Source organism: Sebastes fasciatus, chromosome 15, assembly GCF_043250625.1.
Source record: "Sebastes fasciatus isolate fSebFas1 chromosome 15, fSebFas1.pri, whole genome shotgun sequence".
NCBI lineage: Eukaryota > Metazoa > Chordata > Actinopteri > Perciformes > Sebastidae > Sebastes > Sebastes fasciatus.
The window spans coordinates 10,309,701-10,331,652 of record NC_133809.1 but is presented as its reverse complement, the minus strand read 5'-3'; the positions used below and the strand labels follow the sequence as shown (position 1 = coordinate 10,331,652).

The 21,952-nt window shown below is 38.5% G+C and overlaps 1 protein-coding gene and 7 gene segments (V, D, J or C); 6 read left to right on the top strand and 2 right to left on the bottom strand.

The window, feature by feature from the left end:
• The window catches only part of LOC141783880 (Ig kappa chain V-III region MOPC 63-like), a 48,825-nt gene extending 47,892 nt beyond the window's left edge, over window positions 1-933 (top strand). The window contains 1 exon segment of the V gene segment in view: window positions 364-933. Within this exon segment, the coding sequence occupies window positions 364-683 (320 nt within the window).
• LOC141783884 (immunoglobulin kappa light chain-like) overlaps window positions 1-21,952 on the bottom strand; it is a 203,016-nt gene that overhangs the window by 77,016 nt on the left and 104,048 nt on the right. The window lies entirely within an intron of this gene.
• LOC141783883 (Ig kappa chain V-III region MOPC 63-like) overlaps window positions 1-21,952 on the bottom strand; it is a 172,987-nt gene that overhangs the window by 53,900 nt on the left and 97,135 nt on the right.
• Window positions 1-21,952, top strand: part of LOC141783881 (Ig kappa chain V-III region MOPC 63-like) — a 144,258-nt gene that overhangs the window by 97,386 nt on the left and 24,920 nt on the right.
• Window positions 3,039-4,567, top strand: LOC141783907 (Ig lambda-1 chain C region-like). The segment is given in 2 exon segments: window positions 3,039-3,085; window positions 3,998-4,567. A coding segment is annotated over 1 exon segment (312 nt).
• LOC141783896 (Ig lambda-1 chain C region-like) lies at window positions 7,483-8,231 on the top strand. The segment is given in 1 exon segment: window positions 7,483-8,231. A coding segment is annotated over 1 exon segment (387 nt).
• LOC141783895 (Ig lambda-1 chain C region-like) lies at window positions 14,092-16,149 on the top strand. The segment is given in 2 exon segments: window positions 14,092-14,666; window positions 15,580-16,149. A coding segment is annotated over 1 exon segment (312 nt).
• LOC141783905 (Ig lambda-1 chain C region-like) lies at window positions 17,914-20,000 on the top strand. The segment is given in 2 exon segments: window positions 17,914-18,508; window positions 19,430-20,000. A coding segment is annotated over 1 exon segment (312 nt).

The following is a 21,952-nucleotide window of genomic DNA, read 5'->3' as shown; positions in this document are numbered from 1 at the left end:
GAATCATTTACTGTCACACATTACAAAGAAGATTTAATTTAATGATCATTAATACAATGTTCTCATTTAAAATCACAGATAAATCATGTTGCATATTAATTATTAGATATTTATGAAGAGTTCCACAGTAGAAGATTCATTACTTTAAATAAAAAACAAAGTTTTACTATTGTGTTTTATTTGTTAACTCCTCATTTCCTGCCATATGTCAGCTCCTCTCCTCTGTCTGATCACAGTATCATGCACACAGCTGATCCACAGTAGTGTTAACCTCTGTCAGGTATCATAACTGTCTCATGTCCAGCTGTCTGTCCTACAGTGGAAGTTCATCTGCTCCTTGTGTGTCTCTGCTCTCCCCTCCAGCTGGCACCATGGTCAGGCCCTCAGTCTCTCTGCTTCCCCCCTCCTCTGAGCAGCTCTCTGGGGGCTCGGCCACGCTGGCCTGCCTGCTGACCGGCTACTCTCCTCAGGGAGCCGTGGTGAGCTGGCAGGTGGACGGTACGGAGGTGACGGAGGGGGTCCTGAGCAGCTCAGAGGAGGAGAAGAGCGGCCGCTACAGCAGCAGCAGCACCCTGAGCCTGAGCCAGGAGCGCTGGATGGAAGGAGAGCTGTACTCCTGCAGGGTCCTCCATCAGGACCACAGCCAGACCCAGTCCCTCCACAGGAGCCAGTGTAAGGGCTAGAAGGGCCGGCTGAAGCCCAGGACAGGAGCTCTGTGTGGGGGGGAGCAGCTCTGATCAATAGCAGTTTGAATGCTTGTAGAGGAAACTGAAGCTTTGTGTGACAGAGAACAACACTGCTGTAAAGTGTTGGACAACAACAACTTAGAGAGGAATGTGTGTCGCTCAGCAGCTTCATGTGAGTGAGCTTAATAACTGTCATGTTGATCACTGATGTTGTTGCTAATAAAGATTTCACTGATACATAACTTCATGAAGTGTTTGGTCTTTTATTTTATGAAGAGTAGAAAGAAATTAACTGGTTTTATAACTTCAACTGATTCTCCTCTCTGTGGAAAATGAAAACCCTCACGACAAAGTAGTATACTTAGAGTTTATTTTATGAAGTTAAGTAAAGTTCAAGTATACTACAAGTGAAAAGGTATACTCTTAGTTTAATAGTTACATACTTGGAGCCCACTTTTTAGTTTATGAAAGTTCACTTTGTATACTTTAACTTATAGTATTTAGCTAATGATTTATATGTATTACATAAAGAGACTTGCTCCTTTTGCTATTTGACTTGATGTTTTGTGATGATAAAAAAAAAAAAATCTTCTCACATGTCTCCACGGTGAATGGAGAATCAATCAAAAGATTAACTACAAGTATACCTTTCTGTAATTGTCTGTATAAGCTAAGTACACTTAAGTATATCTCTGATAAGCAAAAGTAAACTGAAAGTATACTCTCTCTCTCTCTCAGGTTTAAAATAAGTATACTAATAGCACACTTGCTTTGGATTCATCATGTAAATATCAATATTTCTATTTTTTAAATGGGTATAGAGAGTGATATTACATTATAGTAAAAAAAGTAAATAATATATCTTTTTTTTTATTAAAAAAAAAAATTCGGAGAATAATGTGAACTTGATTTTTAGGGAGGAATAAATCATGACTCAAATATGTGATCAGGTAACATTTGTCTCTTTAGCTGAGAGTAAATGTGAACAGAACATGATGTGTTATTAGATATTTTAATAATGTTTTTAATGAAGTTATTAGTGTGAATGTGTAGTGTGTGCTTGGTGAGGTTCCTGTCAGCTCTGTGTTCAGTGGTCTGTGTCAGAGTCTCTTCCTCTTCAGCAGCTGCAGTCGGTTCCTGCTGTAACAGCTCAGTGTCTCTGCAGTCGGACTGAGGGAGGTTTTTGTACGACTACAAATCACTGTGTGAACAGATTAGCACTGTTTATATAGTGGAAACTCTGACAGTAATAAACTGCTGCGTCTTCAGTCTGAACTCCACTGATGGTCAAAGTGAAGTCAGAGCTGCTTCCACTGCCACTAAACCGAGCTGCTGTTCCTGATACACGTGTGCTCGCATATCTTATTAGGAGCTTTGGAGGTTGTCCAGATTTCTGTTGATACCAGTGCATCCAGTCATCTCCATCACTGTCTCTCTTAACAGCAGGGTTGATCTTACAGGTGAGAGAGACGGTGGATCCTGGAGTAGATGTCACTACTGGAGGCTGAGTCACAGTCACCTGACCGCTGCATCCTGCAGACAAAAACAAATCATTCATTTATCAGCAGAAATAAATGAGAGAAAAGGCAGCACATCATGTCTGAAATGTTGCTGAGTGAATGAACCTGTAAAACAGCAGCAGGCCAGCGTCCAGATGAGGATGGTGATGAGAGTCATGCTGGTTGTGCTTTCTGCTGTGTTGACTGACACATCTGAGTCCTGCAGTGTTGAACTCACAGGACTATAAACCTTCTCAGTTCACTGGAGGATCAGCTGACGATGCAAAGCCTCCTCTCTATGGAAATGATTTCTCTGCTCTCAACACACTGAAGGCAACGTGGGACACTAAATCAGGAGGAATACTGCTTGGATTTACACCATCTATCATCTGAATGGATAATAGAAGAAACATATTTATATTAGAAGTGCAGTTGAGGATTTAAGGATGAGTTTGTGTCCACTGTGGTTGGTATGATATGTCTGTTTGTCTGCCTTTAATCTACTGACAGGGTTTACTGGAGATAAATAACATATTTAATATCTGCTTAACATGAGTTTATGACTTATTATTATTAAAAAGCATCATGTTCATTTAACCATGTAGCAACTGATATAAAACTGTGAAAAAATGACTTTGTTACAAGGAGACTGTGATCGTTTCTCTGTCTGGTGTAGAAAAGTAAAGCAAAATTAAAGAAATAATCTTCATTTATACAATAATTTCAATCCATATCATTAATTTAATGTTTGTAGATTCAATAAAGTATAAATGTTTATGTGTTAATTGAGAAAGCAGAGTAGATGCTTGTTCACAGTGCAGGAGGTTTTTGTACGGCCACTTAATGAGTTTGTATCACTGTGGGTGACTTTTGGTGGAGGAACCAAACTCATCATTAACTGTAAGTACCAGAGATTTATAATTTATACAACATGAAATATTCTTTTAATACTAACTTTTGCATCCGAATTTTATAAAATGAAAAATATTTTGGATAATTTACATGTGGATATTATTTTTTGCTGTCTATTAAGCTTGGCTGATATTGAAGTTTAGGAAAATATTAATATTAATATTCTGTTAGTATTAAAGAAGATGTTATGTTGAAATATATGCAGAATAATTTTTACTTTTTTCCAATAATATATTTGTTTAATAAAGTTTGGTTGTAAATTTGTTCTGCAGGAACATTGTAACGTTCAGAAAATAACAGCAAAATTTAATTTCAAGTTATTTATGTTTTATGTTTTACTGTAACATTTAAATGATTGTTAGGTATAAAAACTGTTGCAAATGCTGTTAAAACAAATTTAAGAGTTCATATGTTCATTTAGTATCGCTGTAGTTTGACTTCACAGTTCGTTAGTTTAAAGTGGTAAAAAGGAAGTGAAACAGACAGATGATAAAGTCTATAACTGAATACAGATGTTACATTTGCATCGCAGCGATGAATCATTTACTGTCACACATTATAAAGAAGATTTAATTTAATGATCATTAATACAATGTTCCCATTTAAAAATCACAGATAAATCATGTTGCATATTAATTATTAGACATTTAAGAAGAGTTCCACAGTAGAAGATTCATTACTTTAAATAAAAAACAAAGTTATACTATTGTGTTTTATATGTTAACTCCTCATTTCCTGCCATGTGTCAGCTCCTCTCCTCTGTCTGATCACAGTATCATGCACACAGCTGATCCACAGTAGTGTTAACCTCTGTCAGGTATCATAACTGTCTCATGTCCAGCTGTCTGTCCTACAGTGGAAGTTCATCTGCTCCTTGTGTGTCTCTGCTCTCCCCTCCAGCTGGCACCATGGTCAGGCCCTCAGTCTCTCTGCTTCCCCCCTCCTCTGAGCAGCTCTCTGGGGGCTCGGCCACGCTGGCCTGCCTGCTGACCGGCTACTCTCCTCAGGGAGCCGTGGTGAGCTGGCAGGTGGACGGTACGGAGGTGACGGAGGGGGTCCTGAGCAGCTCAGAGGAGGAGAAGAGCGGCCGCTACAGCAGCAGCAGCACCCTGAGCCTGAGCCAGGAGCGCTGGATGGAAGGAGAGCTGTACTCCTGCAGGGTCCTCCATCAGGACCACAGCCAGACCCAGTCCCTCCACAGGAGCCAGTGTAAGGGCTAGAGGGGCCGGCTGAAGCCCAGGACAGGAGCTCTGTGTGGGGGGGAGCAGCTCTGATCAATAGCAGTTTGAATGCTTGTAGAGGAAACTGAAGCTTTGTGTGACAGAGAACAACACTGCTGTAAAGTGTTGGACAACAACAACTTAGAGAGGAATGTGTGTCGCTCAGCAGCTTCATGTGAGTGAGCTTAATAACTGTCATGTTGATCACTGATGTTGTTGCTAATAAAGATTTCACTGATACATAACTTCATGAAGTGTTTGCTCTTTTATTTTATGAAGAGTAAAAAGAAATTAACTGGTTTTATAACTTCAACTGATTCTCCTCTCTGTGGAAAATGAAAACCCTCACGACAAAGTAGTATACTAAGAGTTTATTTTATGAAGTTAAGTAAAGTTCAAGTATATTACAAGTGAATAGGTATACTCTTAGTTTAATAGTGTAGCCCACTTTTTAGTTTATGAAAGTTCACGTTGTATACTTTAACTTATTGTACTTAGCTAATGATTTATGTATTACATAAAGAGACTTGCTCCTTTTGCTATTTGACTTGATGTTTTGTGATGATAAAAAAAAAAAATCTTCTCACATGTCTCCACGGTGAATGGAGAATCAATCAAAAGATTAACTACAAGTATACCTTTCTGTAATTGTCTGTATAAGCTAAGTACACTTAAGCATATCTCTGATAAACAAAAGTAAACTGAAAGTATACTCTCTCTCTCTCAAGTTTAAAATAAGTATACTAATAGCACACTTGCTTTGGATTCATCATGTAAATATGAATATTTATATTTTGTAAATTGGTATAGAGAGTGATATTACATTAAAGTAAATAAAAGTAAATAATAAATCTTTTTTTATTAAAAAAAAGATACGGAGAATAATTTGAACTTGATTTTTATGGAGGAAGAAATCATGACTCAAATATGTGATCAGGTAACATTTGTCTCTTTAGCTGAGAGTAAATGTGAACAGAACATGATGTGTTATTAGATATTTTAATAATGTTTTTAATGAAGTTATTAGTGTGAATGTGTAGTGTGTGCTTGGTGAGGTTCCTGTCAGCTCTGTGTTCAGTGGTCTGTGTCAGAGTCTCTTCCTCTTCAGCAGCTGCAGTCGGTTCCTGCTGTAACAGCTCAGTGTCTCTGCAGTCGGACTGAGGGAGGTTTTTGTACGACTACAAATCACTGTGTGAACACATCAGCACTGTTTATATAGTGGAGACTCTGACAGTAATAAACTGCTGCGTCTTCAGTCTGAACTCCACTGATGGTCAAAGTGAAGTCAGAGCTGCTTCCACTGCCACTAAACCGAGCTGCTGTTCCTGATTCACGTGTGCTCACATATCTTATTAGGAGCTTTGGAGGCTGTCCAGATTTCTGTTGATACCAGTGCATATATTCATCATCATCACCACCGAATATAAAATCTTCACCATCACTGTCTCTGTAAACAGCTTGGCTGGTCTTACAGGTGAGAGAGACGGTGGATCCTGGAGTAGATGTCACTACTGGAGGCTGAGTCACAGTCACCTGACCGCTGCATCCTGCAGACAAAAACAAATCATTCATTGATCAGCAGAAATAAATGAGAGAAAAGGCAGCACATCATGTCTGAAATGTTGCTGAGTGAATGAACCTGTAAAACAGCAGCAGGCCAGCGTCCAGATGAGGATGGTGATGAGAGTCATGCTGGTTGTGCTTTCTGCTGTGTTGACTGACACATCTGAGTCCTGCAGTGTTGAACTCACAGGACTATAAACCTTCTCAGTTCACTGGAGGATCAGCTGACGATGCAAAGCCTCCTCTCTATGGAAATCATTTCTCTGCTCTCAACACACTGAAGGCAACGTGGGACACTAAATCAGGAGGAATACTGCTTGGATTTACACCATCTATCATCTGAATGGAAAATAGAAGAAACATATTTATATTAAAGTGCAGTTGAGGATTTAAGGATGAGTTTGTGTCCACTGTGGTTGGTATGATATGTCTGTTTGTCTGCCTTTAATCTACTGACAGGGTTTACTGGAGATAAATAACATATTTCAGATCTGCTTAATATGAGTTTATAAGATGTTATTATTATTAAAAAGCATCATGTTCATTTAAGCATGTAGCAACTGATTTAAAACTGATAAAAAATTACTTTGTTACAAGGAGACTGTGATCGTTTCTCTGTCTGGTGTAGAAAAGTAAAGAAAAATTAAAGAAATAATCTTCATTTATGCAATAATTTCAATCCATATCATTAATTTAATGTTTGTAGATTCAATAAAGTATGAATGTTTCTGTTTTAATTGAGAAAGCAGAGAGTATTTTCAGTGGATAGATGCTTGTTCACAGTGCAGGAGGTTTTTGTACGGCCACTTAATGAGTTTGTATCACTGTGGTACACTTTTGGTGGAGGAACCAAACTCATCATTAACTGTAAGTACCAGAGATTTATAATTTATACAACATGAAATATTCTTTTAATACTAACTTTTGCATCACAATTTTATAAAATGAAAAAAATATTTTGGATAATTTACATGTGGATATTATTTTGTGCTGTCTATTAAGCTTGGCTGGTATTGAAGTTTAGGAAAATATTAATATTAATATTCTTTTAGTGTTAAAGAAGATGTTATGGTGAAATATATGCAGAATAATTTTCGCTTTTTTTCCAATCAGATATTTGTTTAGTAAAGTTTGGTTGTAAATTTGTTCTGCAGGAACATTTTAATGTTCAGAAAATAACAGCAAAATTGAATTTCAAGTTTCTTATGTTTTATGTTTTACTGTAACATTTAAACGATTGTTATGTATAAAAACTGTTGCGAATGCCGTTAAAACTAATTCAAGAGTTCATCTGTTCATTTAGTATCGCTGTAGTTTGACTTCACAGTTCGTTAGTTTAAAGTGGTGAAAAGGAAGTGAAACAGACAGATGATAAAGTCTATAACTGAATACAGATGTTACATTTGCATCGCAGCAATGAATCATTTACTGTCACACATTACAAAGAAGATTTAATTTAATGATCATTTATACAATGTTCCCATTTAAAATCACAGATAAGTCATGTTTCATATTAATTATTAGATATTTATGAAGAGTTCCACAGTAGAAGATTCATTACTTTAAATAAAAAACATAGTTTTATTATTGTGTTTTATTTGTTAACTCCTCATTTCCTGCCATGTGTCAGCTCCTCTCCTCTGTCTGATCACAGTATCATGCACACAGCTGATCCACAGTAGTGTTAACCTCTGTCAGGTATCATAACTGTCTCATGTCCAGCTGTCTGTCCTACAGTGGAAGTTCATCTGCTCCTTGTGTGTCTCTGCTCTCCCCTCCAGCTGGCACCATGGTCAGGCCCTCAGTCTCTCTGCTTCCCCCCTCCTCTGAGCAGCTCTCTGGGGGCTCGGCCACGCTGGCCTGCCTGCTGACCGGCTACTCTCCTCAGGGAGCCGTGGTGAGCTGGCAGGTGGACGGTACGGAGGTGACGGAGGGGGTCCTGAGCAGCTCAGAGGAGGAGAAGAGCGGCCGCTACAGCAGCAGCAGCACCCTGAGCCTGAGCCAGGAGCGCTGGATGGAAGGAGAGCTGTACTCCTGCAGGGTCCTCCATCAGGACCACAGCCAGACCCAGTCCCTCCACAGGAGCCAGTGTAAGGGCTAGAGGGGCCGGCTGAAGCCCAGGACAGGAGCTCTGTGTGGGGGGGAGCAGCTCTGATCAATAGCAGTTTGAATGCTTGTAGAGGAAACTGAAGCTTTGTGTGACAGAGAACAACACTGCTGTAAAGTGTTGGACAACAACAACTTAGAGAGGAATGTGTGTCGCTCAGCAGCTTCATGTGAGTGAGCTTAATAACTGTCATGTTGATCACTGATGTTGTTGCTAATAAAGATTTCACTGATACATAACTTCATGAAGTGTTTGCTCTTTTATTTTATGAAGAGAAAGAAATTAACTGGTTTTATAACTTCAACTGATTCTCCTCTCTGTGGAAAATGAAAACCCTCACGACAAAGTAGTATACTTAGAGTTTATTTTATGAAGTTAAGTAAAGTTCAAGTATACTACAAGTGAATAGGTATACTCTTAGTTTAATAGTGTAGCCCACTTTTTAGTTTATGAAAGTACATTTTGTATACTTTAACTTACAGTACTTAGCTAATGATTTATATGTATTACATAAAGAGACTTGCTCCTTTTGCTATTTGACTTGATGTTTTGTGATGATAAAAAAAATTAATATATTTTTCTCACACGTCTCCATGGTGAACGAAGAATCCAACAACGTAGAAAATTCTTGATGAATTGAAGTAAATTCATATCAAAACGTTCTTTTACAAACTCTCACACACTTTAAGAGGCTACTCTATCAAAAAGTTAGTACCACTACAAACCAAGTATACCTTTCTGTAGGCCTATAAGGCAAGAATACTTAATTATACTTTTCTTAAGTATATCTTGATCAAAAGATTAAGAACAAGTATAATCCAAGTATACTATACCTTTCTGTAATTGTCTGTATAAGCTAAGTATACTTAAGTATATCTCTGATAAGTACATACAAATTAAACTGAAAGTATATACTCTCTCTCTCTTAAGTTTAAAATAAGTATACAAATAGCACACTTGCTTTTGATTCATCATGTAAACATCAAAATTTCTCATTTTTAAATTGGTATAGAGAGTGATATTACATTACAGTAAAGACAATTTTAATTAAAAACAATGTGGAGAATAATGTGAACTTTACTTTTACCTAGGAAGAAATCATAACTCAAATATGTGATCAGGCAACATTTGTCTCTTTAGCTGAGAGTAAATGTGAACAGAACATGATGTGTTATTAGATATTTTAATAATGTTTTTAATGAAGTTATTAGTGTGAATGTGTAGTGTGTGCTTGGTGAGGTTCCTGTCAGCTCTGTGTTCAGTGGTCTGTGTCAGAGTCTCTTCCTCTTCAGCAGCTGCAGTCGGTTCCTGCTGTAACAGCTCAGTGTCTCTGCAGTCGGACTGAGGGAGGTTTTTGTATGACTACAAATCACTGTGTGAACAGATGAGCGCTGTTTATATAGTGGAAACTCTGACAGTAATAAACTGCTGCGTCTTCAGTCTGAACTCCACTGATGGTCAAAGTGAAGTCAGAGCTGCTTCCACTGCCACTAAACCGAGCTGCTGTTCCTGATTCACGTGTGCTCGCATATCTTATTAGAAACTTTGGACTCTCTCCAGATTTCTGTTGATACCAGTGCATATAATCACCATTACTGTTTCTGTAAACAGCTTGGTTGGTCTTACAGGTGAGAGAGACGGTGGATCCTGGAGTAGATGTCACTACTGGAGGCTGAGTCACAGTCACCTGACCGCTGCATCCTGCAGACAAAAACAAATCATTCATTTATCAGCAGAAATAAATGAGAGAAAAGGCAGCACATCATGTCTGAAATGTTGCTGAGTGAATGAACCTGTAAAACAGCAGCAGGCCAGCGTCCAGATGAGGATGGTGATGAGAGTCATGCTGGTTGTGCTTTCTGCTGTGTTGACTGACACATCTGAGTCCTGCAGTGTTGAACTCACAAGACTATAAACCTTCTCAGTTCACTGGAGGATCAGCTGACGATGCAAAGCCTCCTCTCTATGGAAATCATTTCTCTGCTCTCAACACACTGAAGGCAACGTGGGACACTAAATCAGGAGGAATACTGCTTGGATTTACACCATCTATCATCTGAATGGATAATAGAAGAAACATATTTATATTAGAAGTGCAGTTGAGGATTTCAGGATGAGTTTGTGTCCACTGTGGTTGGTATGATATGTCTGTTTGTCTGCCTTTAATCTACTGACAGGGTTTACTGGAGATAAATAACACATTTCAGATCTGCTTAATATGAGTTTATGAGTTATTATTATTAAAAAGCATCATGTTCATTTAACCATGTAGCAACTGATATGAAACTTAGAAAAAAAAATACTTTGTTACAAGGAGACTGTGATCGTTTCTCTGTCTGGTGTAGAAAAGTAAAGCAAAATTTAAGAAAAAATCTTCTTTATACAATAATTTTCAATTCAGTGAGCATGCTGCTTTCTTATATGGATCTTCTGCATGTTATGTTCAATACTTTTCAAAATAAACTGAATTTTAGTTTAGTTTCACTCCAACATGAACTGTTCATTCATCAGAAATGTGGCATGAACATTAAACCATCATTAAATAAAACTGTGGATTAGTCACTGTCTTTGTATTTCCTTTATTATATATTTATTATGAAAAATATAGTCTTGGTCATCTCAGTATCAAACATCATATACTATACCTTTTAGTATATCAGGTTTACATAAATAGTACTTTGTTAGTGGTTGTATTTTTTTTACTACTTTGTGATATTTTGAGAGGAAAGGCTCTGTTTAGAAAATGAAATATTTTAGATTTTTAAAAAGAAAATGGTAAATTGGAATTTTCTTTTATATTATATTGTTTTGTGCAGCTGTTGGTAGAAACACTTTTCAACATGTTTTGATATCAGTGGCTATAGTCCAACAAGAGTTTAACCTCCCCAGTTTACTCATAAAGAGACTGAATGACAAGATTATAAGTTTAAACTGTAGATGGAAGAGCGTCTGTGAGTTTATTCCAGTTTTATTTAGATTCATTGTGGTTCTGCTTGATGACTCTTGTGTTGTGTTCACTGGACCAGTTCTCCTCATCACAGTCTCTTCACCAACCCTCTGCACCTGCAGCAGGCCGGTTTCACTTCAGTCAAACTGAAGGAGGTTTTTGTACGGCTCTAAATCACTGTGTGAACACATAGCTACCATGGTAGCCCAGACAGTAGTAATCTCCAGCATCGTCAGTCTGAACACCTGTGATGGTTAAAGTGTAGTGAGAACCAGATCTACTGCCTCTGAATCGAGACGCAGTCCCTGAGAAGAGATTCGATGTATAGTATATAAGGAGTTTGGGAGCCTGTCCAGGTTTCTGAAGGTACCAACTGAGGTCAGCACCAATATCTGAACTCCCTGTGGCGCTGATGCTCACGGTCCCTCCAACACTAACAGATTTGGATTTGTCAGCCTGAGTCAGAAACTTGTTTGCAGAAGTCTCTGAAATGAGAAATGAAATATAAACCTTGAGAATCAACAGTTTAGTTGATAATAAATTAGACATCAATTAAAGCCACAATGTCAGATACATTTTCAGAATCTCTCACCCTGACTCAGAAAACCCAACACGACAATCAGAGTTATTGACAACATCATCCTGATGCAGTTTTCAGTGTGAGTGAATGAAAACAGTTCAGACTCTCTGTGACATGAGAACTTAAACTGTGAGGAGCAGTGATGCAGTAAAAACATGCAAAAATAAATTGAAGAAGGCAAACCCACACCTGTTCTTGTGAAACTGAAAGGGAGAGATGAGGTGGAGTAAGTCGAGGCTCCGTCTCCCTGTGGACTGACTAAGAACATGTAGAAACTTTAGACTCTCTGTTCCTCATCTCTCTGCTGTTTCTGTCTTTGCAAAGTTTCCCAAAGGTCCTAAATAGATGCAGGCTGCTCTCTGCTGGCTGTCCAGGTTCACAACAACTCTGGCTAACTCTTAGCTCTTTTCATGATTGTGTACTTCAGTCTGTTAATCCAGATGGGTCAGGGGTCACGTAATTTTTATTTTTAAAAAGAACGCAGCAAAGGTGCCCTCTGGATACCTGTATGGTAGATAAAATATGATAAAGTATACAGAAAAGTCTAAGTATACTTGGCTCATACTGACAAGTTTACGATACAATACAACTTTATTGTCAGTTTGCACTAAATTCATTTTGCATCCATAGGCAGCTCAGTTTGAGAAAAAGTACACATACAATAGACATACTGTTACCATAAACAAACAGACAAGTAAGACCCATCAGACAAAAACAAAACACATCACAATTATTCATACATAACCCATTACACTATTACCATCTGTCCTCTGGATTTACATGTCTTTAGCAGCACATTCATTATTATTTAGCAACCAGATGGACTGATGGACAAAAGCGTTCTTTAGCCTGATGCAGGTTAAATGTAGGGACTCTGAATCGCCTCTTGGACGGCAGAAGTTGATATTCCTCATTTAAAACATGTAAGGGATCAGAAGAGATGCTGTTGGCCTGTCTGAGCATACTCTTGTTGTGAGCTGCTTGAAAGGAGACTGTCACAGGTTGGCCAATGATCTTCGTGCAGATTTTGATTTGGCTATAAAGTTTAGTTTTAAGTTTTACAGATAGACTACTGAGCCAGGCTGTGCTGCAGTACAACAGGACACTCTGAATCACTGAACTGAAAAATAGAAAAATAATATGGCTACTGGCTCCAAATGATCTGAGTCTGCGAAGAAAGTAAATGATCTGCTGTATCTTCTTACAGGTAAATTCAATGTGAGGGGTCCATGATAGGGTGGAGTCTATCATAACTCAGGTATTTGTATGAAGAGACCTGTTTAATTTCTACATTGTGAATTGTAACTGGAGGCAGCTGACATTCAGGAGGAAGTATATGTACAGAAGTATATCTTAAGTATATCTCTGATAAGTACATAAAAAGTAATGTTTTTGTGTTATTTTAAGTTTCAAATAAATATACTAATAGCACACTTGAATAGACTTCTATTTGGTAAAGGAATACAGGTCACACTTCCTGGTTTGGGGTCGAGACACAAGAACAGACAGTAGCTTGTTTAAACACGATGGCTAGAGTCAAAAGCAAAATATTTTATAGCCCAGAAATGAGAGCAAAATTGGGATTGGCTTTGAGTTAGGTGGTGTTGGATGAAAAAAAGTACTTTAAAAAAAATCCAGATTTTCTGAATTGGGGCATAAACAACACTTTTGCAATCTTAGTCTCTGTCACTGTGAAGGATGGTCAGGGAGCTAATGAAGCAATAGAACATAAGAAACTAGAGGAGAAGTCTCTGCTCCAATCTGAGAATGGTAAACGTTATACTTTGAAGTGAGAAGCAGAATTAAAAATAAGGTGTGTGCTTGGTGAGGTTCCTGTCAGCTCTGTGTTCAGTGGTCTGTGTCAGAGTCTCTTCCTCTTCAGCAGCTGCAGTCGGTTCCTGCTGTAACAGCTCAGTGTCTCTGCAGTCGGACTGAGGGAGGTTTTTGTACGACTACAAATCACTGTGTGAACACTGGGTCGCTATGGACACTCTTACAGTAATAAACTGCTGCGTCTTCAGTCTGAACTCCACTGATGGTCAAAGTGAAGTCAGAGTTGCTTCCACTGCCACTAAACCGAGCTGCTGTTCCTGATTCACGTTGGTTCGCATATTTTATTAGGAGCTTTGGAGTGTCTCCAGATTTCTGTTGATACCAGAACATATAACTGCCTCCGTGAACAGCTTGGCTGGTCTTACAGGTGAGAGAGACGGTGGATCCTGGAGTAGATGTCACTACTGGAGGCTGAGTCACAGTCACCTGACCGCTGCATCCTGCAGACAAAAACAAATCATTCATTGATCAGCAGAAATAAATGAGAGAAAAGGCAGCACATCATGTCTGAAATGTTGCTGAGTGAATGAACCTGTAAAACAGCAGCAGGCCAGCGTCCAGATGAGGATGGTGATGAGAGTCATGCTGGTTGTGCTTTCTGCTGTGTTGACTGACACATCTGAGTCCTGCAGTGTTGAACTCACAGGACTATAAACCTTCTCAGTTCACTGGAGGATCAGCTGACGATGCAAAGCCTCCTCTCTATGGAAATCATTTCTCTGCTCTCAACACACTGAAGGCAACGTGGGACACTAAATCAGGAGGAATACTGCTTGGATTTACACCATCTATCATCTGAATGGATAATAGAAGAAACATATTTATATTAGAAGTGCAGTTGAGGATTTAAGGATGAGTTTGTGTCCACTGTGGTTGGTATGATATGTCTGTTTGTCTGCCTTTAATCTACTGACAGGGTTTACTGGAGATAAATAACATATTTCAGTTCTGATTAATATGAGTTTATAAGTTATTATTATTAAAAAGCATCATGTTCATTTAACCATGTAGCAACTGATATAAAACTGTGAAAAAATGACTTTGTTACAAGGAGACTGATCGTTTCTCTGTCTGGTGTAGAAAAGTAAAGCAAAATTATATAAATAATCTTCATTTATACAATAATTTCAATCCATATCATTAATTTAATGTTTGTAGATTCAATAAAGTATGAATGTTTCTGTGTTAATTGAGAAAGCAGAGAGTATTTTCAGTGGATAGATGCTTGTTCACAGTGCAGGAGGTTTTTGTACGGCCACTTAATGAGTTTGTATCACTGTGGTGGACTTTTGGTGGAGGAACCAAACTCATCATTAACTGTAAGTACCAGAGATTTATAATTTATACAACATGAAATATTCTTTTAATACTAACTTTTGCATCACAATTTTATAAAATGAAAAAAATATTTTGGATAATTTACATGTGGATATTATTCTGTGCTGTCTATTAATCTTGGCTGGTATTGAAGTTTAGGAAAATATTAATATTAATATTCTTTTAGTATTAAAGAAGATGTTACGGTGAAATATTTGCAGAATATTTTCCATTTTTTTCCAATCAGATATTTGTTTAATAAAGTTTGGTTGTAAATTTGTTCTGCAGGAACATTTTAACGTTCAGAAAATAACAGCAAAATTTAATTTCAAGTTATTTATGTTTTATGTTTTACTGTAACATTTAAATGATTGTTAGGTATAAAAACTGTTGCAAATGCCGTGAAAACAAATTTAAGAGTTCATATGTTCATTTAGTATCGCTGTAGTTTGACTTCACAGTTCGTTAGTTTAAAGTGGTAAAAAGGAAGTGAAACAGACAGATGATAAAGTCTATAACTGAATACAGATGTTACATTTGCATCGCAGCGATGAATCATTTACTGTCACACATTATAAAGAAGATTTAATTTAATGATCATTAATACAATGTTCCCATTTATAATCACAAATAAATCATGTTTCATATTAATTATTAGATATTGATAAAGATTTCCACAGTAGAAGATTCATTACTTTAAATATAAAACAAAGATTTACTATTGTGTTTTATTTGTTAACTCCTCATTTCCTGCCATGTGTCAGCTCCTCTCCTCTGTCTGATCACAGTATCATGCACACAGCTGATCCACAGTAGTGTTAACCTCTGTCAGGTATCATAACTGTCTCATGTCCAGCTGTCTGTCCTACAGTGGAAGTTCATCTGCTCCTTGTGTGTCTCTGCTCTCCCCTCCAGCTGGCACCATGGTCAGGCCCTCAGTCTCTCTGCTTCCCCCCTCCTCTGAGCAGCTCTCTGGGGGCTCGGCCACGCTGGCCTGCCTGCTGACCGGCTACTCTCCTCAGGGAGCCGTGGTGAGCTGGCAGGTGGACGGTACGGAGGTGACGGAGGGGGTCCTGAGCAGCTCAGAGGAGGAGAAGAGCGGCCGCTACAGCAGCAGCAGCACCCTGAGCCTGAGCCAGGAGCGCTGGATGGAAGGAGAGCTGTACTCCTGCAGGGTCCTCCATCAGGACCACAGCCAGACCCAGTCCCTCCACAGGAGCCAGTGTAAGGGCTAGAGGGGCCGGCTGAAGCCCAGGACAGGAGCTCTGTGTGGGGGGGAGCAGCTCTGATCAATAGCAGTTTGAATGCTTGTAGAGGAAACTGAAGCTTTGTGTGACAGAGAACAACACTGCTGTAAAGTGTTGGACAACAACAACTTAGAGAGGAATGTGTGTCGCTCAGCAGCTTCATGTGAGTGAGCTTAATAACTGTCATGTTGATCACTGATGTTGTTGCTAATAAAGATTTCACTGATACATAACTTCATGAAGTGTTTGCTCTTTTATTTTATGAAGAGAAAGAAATTAACTGGTTTTATAACTTCAACTGATTCTCCTCTCTGTGGAAAATGAAAACCCTCACGACAAAGTAGTATACTAAGAGTTTATTTTATGAAGTTAAGTAAAGTTCAAGTATACTACAAGTGAATAGGTATACTCTTAGTTTAATAGTTATATACTTGTAGCCCATTTTTTAGTTTATGAAAGTTCACTTTGTATACTTTAACTTATAGTACTTAGCTAATGATTTATATGTATTACATAAAGAGACTTTCTCCTTTTGCTATTTGACTTGATGTTTTGTGATGATAAAAAAAATAATAAATTTTTCTCACATGTCTTCACGGTGAACGAAGAATCCAAAAACGTAGAAAATTCTTGATGAATTGAATTAAATCCATATCAAAACATTCATTTACAAACTCTCACACACTTTAATAGGCTACTCTATCAAAAAGTTAGTACAACTACAAGACAAGTATACCTTTCTGTAGGCCTATAAGGTAACAATACTTAATTATACTTTTCTTAAGTATATCTCAATCAAAAGATTAAGTAAACGTATAATCCAAGTATGCTACGCTTTTCTGTAATTGTCTGTATAAGCTAAGTATACTTAATTATATCTCTGATAAATACATACAAATTAAACTGAAAGTATATACTCTCTCTCTCTCAAGTTTAAAATAAGTATACTAATAGCACACTTGCTTTGAATTCATCATGTAAACATCAATATTTCTCATTTGTAAATTGATATAGAGAGTGATATTACATTATAGTAAAGAAAAGTAAATAATATTTTTTATTTTATTAAAAACAATGTGGAGAATAATGTGAACTTTACTTTTACCTAGGAAGAAATCATAACTCAAATAAGTGATCAGGCAACATTTGTCTCTTTAGCTTAGAGTAAATGTGAACAGAACATGATGTGTTATTAGATATTTTAATAATGTTTTTAATGAAGTCATTAGTGTGAATGTGTAGTGTGTGCTTGGTGAGGTTCCTGTCAGCTCTGTGTTCAGTGGTCTGTGTCAGAGTCTCTTCCTCTTCAGCAGCTGCAGTCGGTTCCTGCTGTAACAGCTCAGTGTCTCTGCAGTCGGACTGAGGGAGGTTTTTGTACGACTACATATCACTGTGTGAACACACCACCGCTATGGTAACTCTGACAGTAATAAACTGCTGCGTCTTCAGTCTGAACTCCACTGATGGTCAAAGTGAAGTCAGAGCTGCTTCCACTGCCACTAAACCGAGCTGCTGTTCCTGATTCACGTGTGCTCACAAGTTTTATTAGAAGCTTTGGAGGCTGTCCAGATTTCTGTTGATACCAGTGCATACGATCACCATAACTACTGTCACTGTAAACAGCTCGGCTGGTCTTACAGGTGAGAGAGACGGTGGATCCTGGAGTAGATGTTACTACTGGAGGCTGAGTCACAGTCACCTGACCGCTGCATCCTGCAGACAAAAACAAATCATTCATTGATCAGCAGAAATAAATGAGAGAAAAGGCAGCACATCATGTCTGAAATGTTGCTGAGTGAATGAACCTGTAAAACAGCAGCAGGCCAGCGTCCAGATGAGGATGGTGATGAGAGTCATGCTGGTTGTGCTTTCTGCTGTGTTGACTGACACATCTGAGTCCTGCAGTGTTGAACTCACAGGACTATAAACCTTCTCAGTTCACTGGAGGATCAGCTGACGATGCAAAGCCTCCTCTCTATGGAAATGATTTCTCTGCTCTCAACACACTGAAGGCAACGTGGGACACTAAATCAGGAGGAAGACTGCTTGGATTTACACCATCTATCATCTGAATGGATAATAGAAGAAACATATTTATATTAGAAGTGCAGTTGAGGATTTAAGGATGAGTTTGTGTCCACTGTGGTTGGTATGATATGTCTGTTTGTCTGCCTTTAATCTACTGACAGGGTTTACTGGAGATAAATAACATATTTCAGTTCTGCTTAATATGAGTTTATAAGTTATTATTATTATTAAAAAGCATCATGTTCATTTAACCATGTAGCAACTGATATAAAACTGTGAAAAAATGACTTTGTTACAAGGAGACTGTGATCGTTTCTCTGTCTGGTGTAGAAAAGTAAAGAAAAATTAAACAAATAATCTTCATTTATACAATAATTTCAATTGATATCATTAAATAAATATTTATATATTCAATAAAGTATAATTGTTTCTGTGTTAATTGAGAAAGCAGAGAGTATTTTCAGTGGATAGATGCTTGTTCACAGTGCAGGAGGTTTTTGTACGGCCACTTAATGAGTTTGTATCACTGTGGTGGACTTTTGGTGGAGGAACCAAACTCATCATTAACTGTAAGTACCAGAGATTTATAATTTATACAACATGAAATATTCTTTTAATACTAACTTTTGCATCACAATTTTATAAAATGAAAAAATTATTTTGGATAATTTACATGTGGATATTATTTTGTGCTGTCTATTAAGCTTGGCTGATATTGAAGTTTAGGAAAATATTAATATTAATATTCTGTTAGTATTAAAGAAGATGTCATGGTGAAATATATGCAGAATAATTTTCGCTTTTTTTCCAATCAGATATTTGTTTAATAAAGTTTCGTTGTAAATTTGTTCTGCAGGAATATTTTAACGTTCAGAAAATAACAGCAAAATTTAATTTCAAGTTATTTATGTTTTATGTTTTACTGTAACATTTAAACGATTGTTAGGTATAAAAACTGTTGCAAATGCTGTTAAAAAAATTTAAGAGTTCATATGTTCATTTAGTATCGCTGTAGTTTGACTTCACAGTTCGTTAGTTTAAAGTGGAGAAAAGGAAGTGAAACAGACAGATGATAAAGTCTTTAACTGAATACAGATGTTACATTTGCATCGCAGCAATGAATCATTTACTGTCACACATTATAAAGAAGATAGAAAGATTTAATTTAATGATCATTAATACAATGTTCTCATTTAAAATCACAGATAAGTCATGTTGCATATTAATTATTAGATATTTATGAAGAGTTCCACAGTAGAAGATTCATTACTTTAAATAAAAAACAAAGTTCTACTATTGTGTTTTATATGTTAACTCCTCATTTCCTGCCATGTGTCAGCTCCTCTCCTCTGTCTGATCACAGTATCATGCACACAGCTGATCCACAGTAGTGTTAACCTCTGTCAGGTCTCATAACTGTCTCATGTCCAGCTGTCTGTCCTACAGTGGAAGTTCATCTGCTCCTTGTGTGTCTCTGCTCTCCCCTCCAGCTGGCACCATGGTCAGGCCCTCAGTCTCTCTGCTTCCCCCCTCCTCTGAGCAGCTCTCTGGGGGCTCGGCCACGCTGGCCTGCCTGCTGACCGGCTACTCTCCTCAGGGAGCCGTGGTGAGCTGGCAGGTGGACGGTACGGAGGTGACGGAGGGGGTTCTGAGCAGCTCAGAGGAGGAGAAGAGCGACCGCTACAGCAGCAGCAGCACCCTGAGCCTGAGCCAGGAGCGCTGGATGGAAGGAGAGCTGTACTCCTGCAGGGTCCTCCATCAGGACCACAGCCAGACCCAGTCCCTCCACAGGAGCCAGTGTAAGGGCTAGAGGGGCTGGCTGAAGCTCAGGACAGGAGCTCTGTGGGGGGGGGGAGCAGCTCTGATCAATAGCAGTTTGAATGCTTGTAGAGGAAACTGAAGCTTTGTGTGACAGAGAACAACACTGCTGTAAAGTGTTGGACAACAACAACTTAGAGAGGAATGTGTGTCGCTCAGCAGCTTCATGTGAGTGAGCTTAATAACTGTCATGTTGATCACTGATGTTGTTGCTAATAAAGATTTCACTGATACATAACTTCATCAAGTGTTTGCTCTTTTATTTTATGAAGAGTAGAAAGAAATTAACTGGTTTTATAACTTCAACTGATTCTCCTCTCTGTGGAAAATGAAAACCCTCACGACAAAGTAGTATACTTCAAGATTATTTTATGAAGTTAAGCAAAGTTCAAGTATACTACAAGTGAATAGGTATACTCTTAGTTTAATAGTTATATACTTGTAGCCCATTTTTTAGTTTATGAAAGTTCCCTTTGTATACTTTAACTTATAGTACTTAGCTAATGATTTATATGTATTACATAAAGAGACTTTCTCCTTTTGCTATTTGACTTGATGTTTTGCGATGATAAACAAATTGATATATTTTTCTCACATGTCTCCACGGTGAACGAAGAATCTAACAACGTAGACAATTCTTGATGAATTGAAGTAAATTCATATCAAAATATTCATTTACAAACTCTCACACACTTTAAGAGGCTACTCTATCAAAAAGTTAGTACAACTACCAGTCAAGTATACCTTTCTGTAGGCCTATAAGGCAAGAATACTTAATTATACTTTTCTTAAGTACACTGAAAAAAGTCAATCACCTGTGTCATTCATTTAAAGTGCATTTCTATATTGGTCTGATTGAAAATCATGCTTTCTGGTTTAAACCAGTTTTTTTCACTTTGCTTTAAAGCAAATAATACTCCCCCTGGAGTAAAGTAAAGCAATAATTTAACTCAAATAGTATTTTCACTTCAAGCCAGAGATTTTCATGTCATGTGACCACATGACGTCACATCAGCTCGCTCCTTCGTGAAGTTTACTGTCTGCCATTACCTCGCTTCAACAGAGAGGACGACTGCTGTTCAAGAAAACTCTTTTAAACAAGGTAGGAACTCTAAATTGTGTTGTTTTTAGGGGCACATGTGTTTTCCGTGTACATTTATGGTTAGTGGCAGGATGGACAACTATTTTACACTGTCTCTTGTATTTTGCGCGGGTGTTAGCTAACACTAGCTAAACCAGGTTATCTGCTTTAATGTGTCATGTAGAGAGAAACCTTTCTTTTCCAACGTTTGACAAGTGCTAAGTCAATACTGGAGATAATGTTAATGCTAATGTTATTTTCTCCGGACATTGTCCGGAGTTCACATGAGAAAAGTGCTCGGGAGAGGCCTGGCTGTGTTATACCGGGAGACCGGGAGAAGGGTAGAGGGCCGGCGGGTCTGGACATGTTTCTACCAGGGCGGGGCTGGGCTCCTCCGCCGCTCTCACACACAGAGACACACAGAGAGCTGCAGCAGCAGAGCCAGGTGAGGAGGACTAGGTGAAACTCCGCGGACACTTTAACGTTACTGAATTGACGACCATAATGAACGTTACTGTAAGTGTCATAAACCTTTGGAGTAAAAACGAAATCAATTTATTAAAACTTGTGTTTAACAAACAAAACGTAATTTGACGGAGGTGACGCACGTTCACCGGCCGTCTCATCCACAGCCGGTCTGTTTACAGCCTCAGCTCGCTGTCTGGTTACTGCATGGAACCTCGTTTATTTTAAAAGTTAGGTATCCCATGTCTGAAAAGGCCAGAAAAAACATGCAGCTCCCCCCAGACCCCCACCTCCCTCTATCAGGGTACCCTCCAGACCCCCACCTCCCTCTATCAGGGTACCCTCCAGACCCCCACCTCCCTCCATCAGGGTACCCTCCAGACCCCCACCTCCCTCTATCAGGGTACCCTCCAGACCCCCACCTCCCTCTATCAGGGTACCCTCCAGACCCCCACCTCCCTCTATCAGGGTACCCTCCAGACCCCCACCTCCCTCCATCAGGGTACCCTCCAAGCAGTGAATCTGCTCAGATAAGCAATTAGAAAATGAGAGACTGACACTTTTAAGCGAAGTGAAGAAGCGAAACAACCGTGCAGTGATAAAGGACAAAATGAACAAGACCTTTTCACTGCGAAGACAGGACATTGTG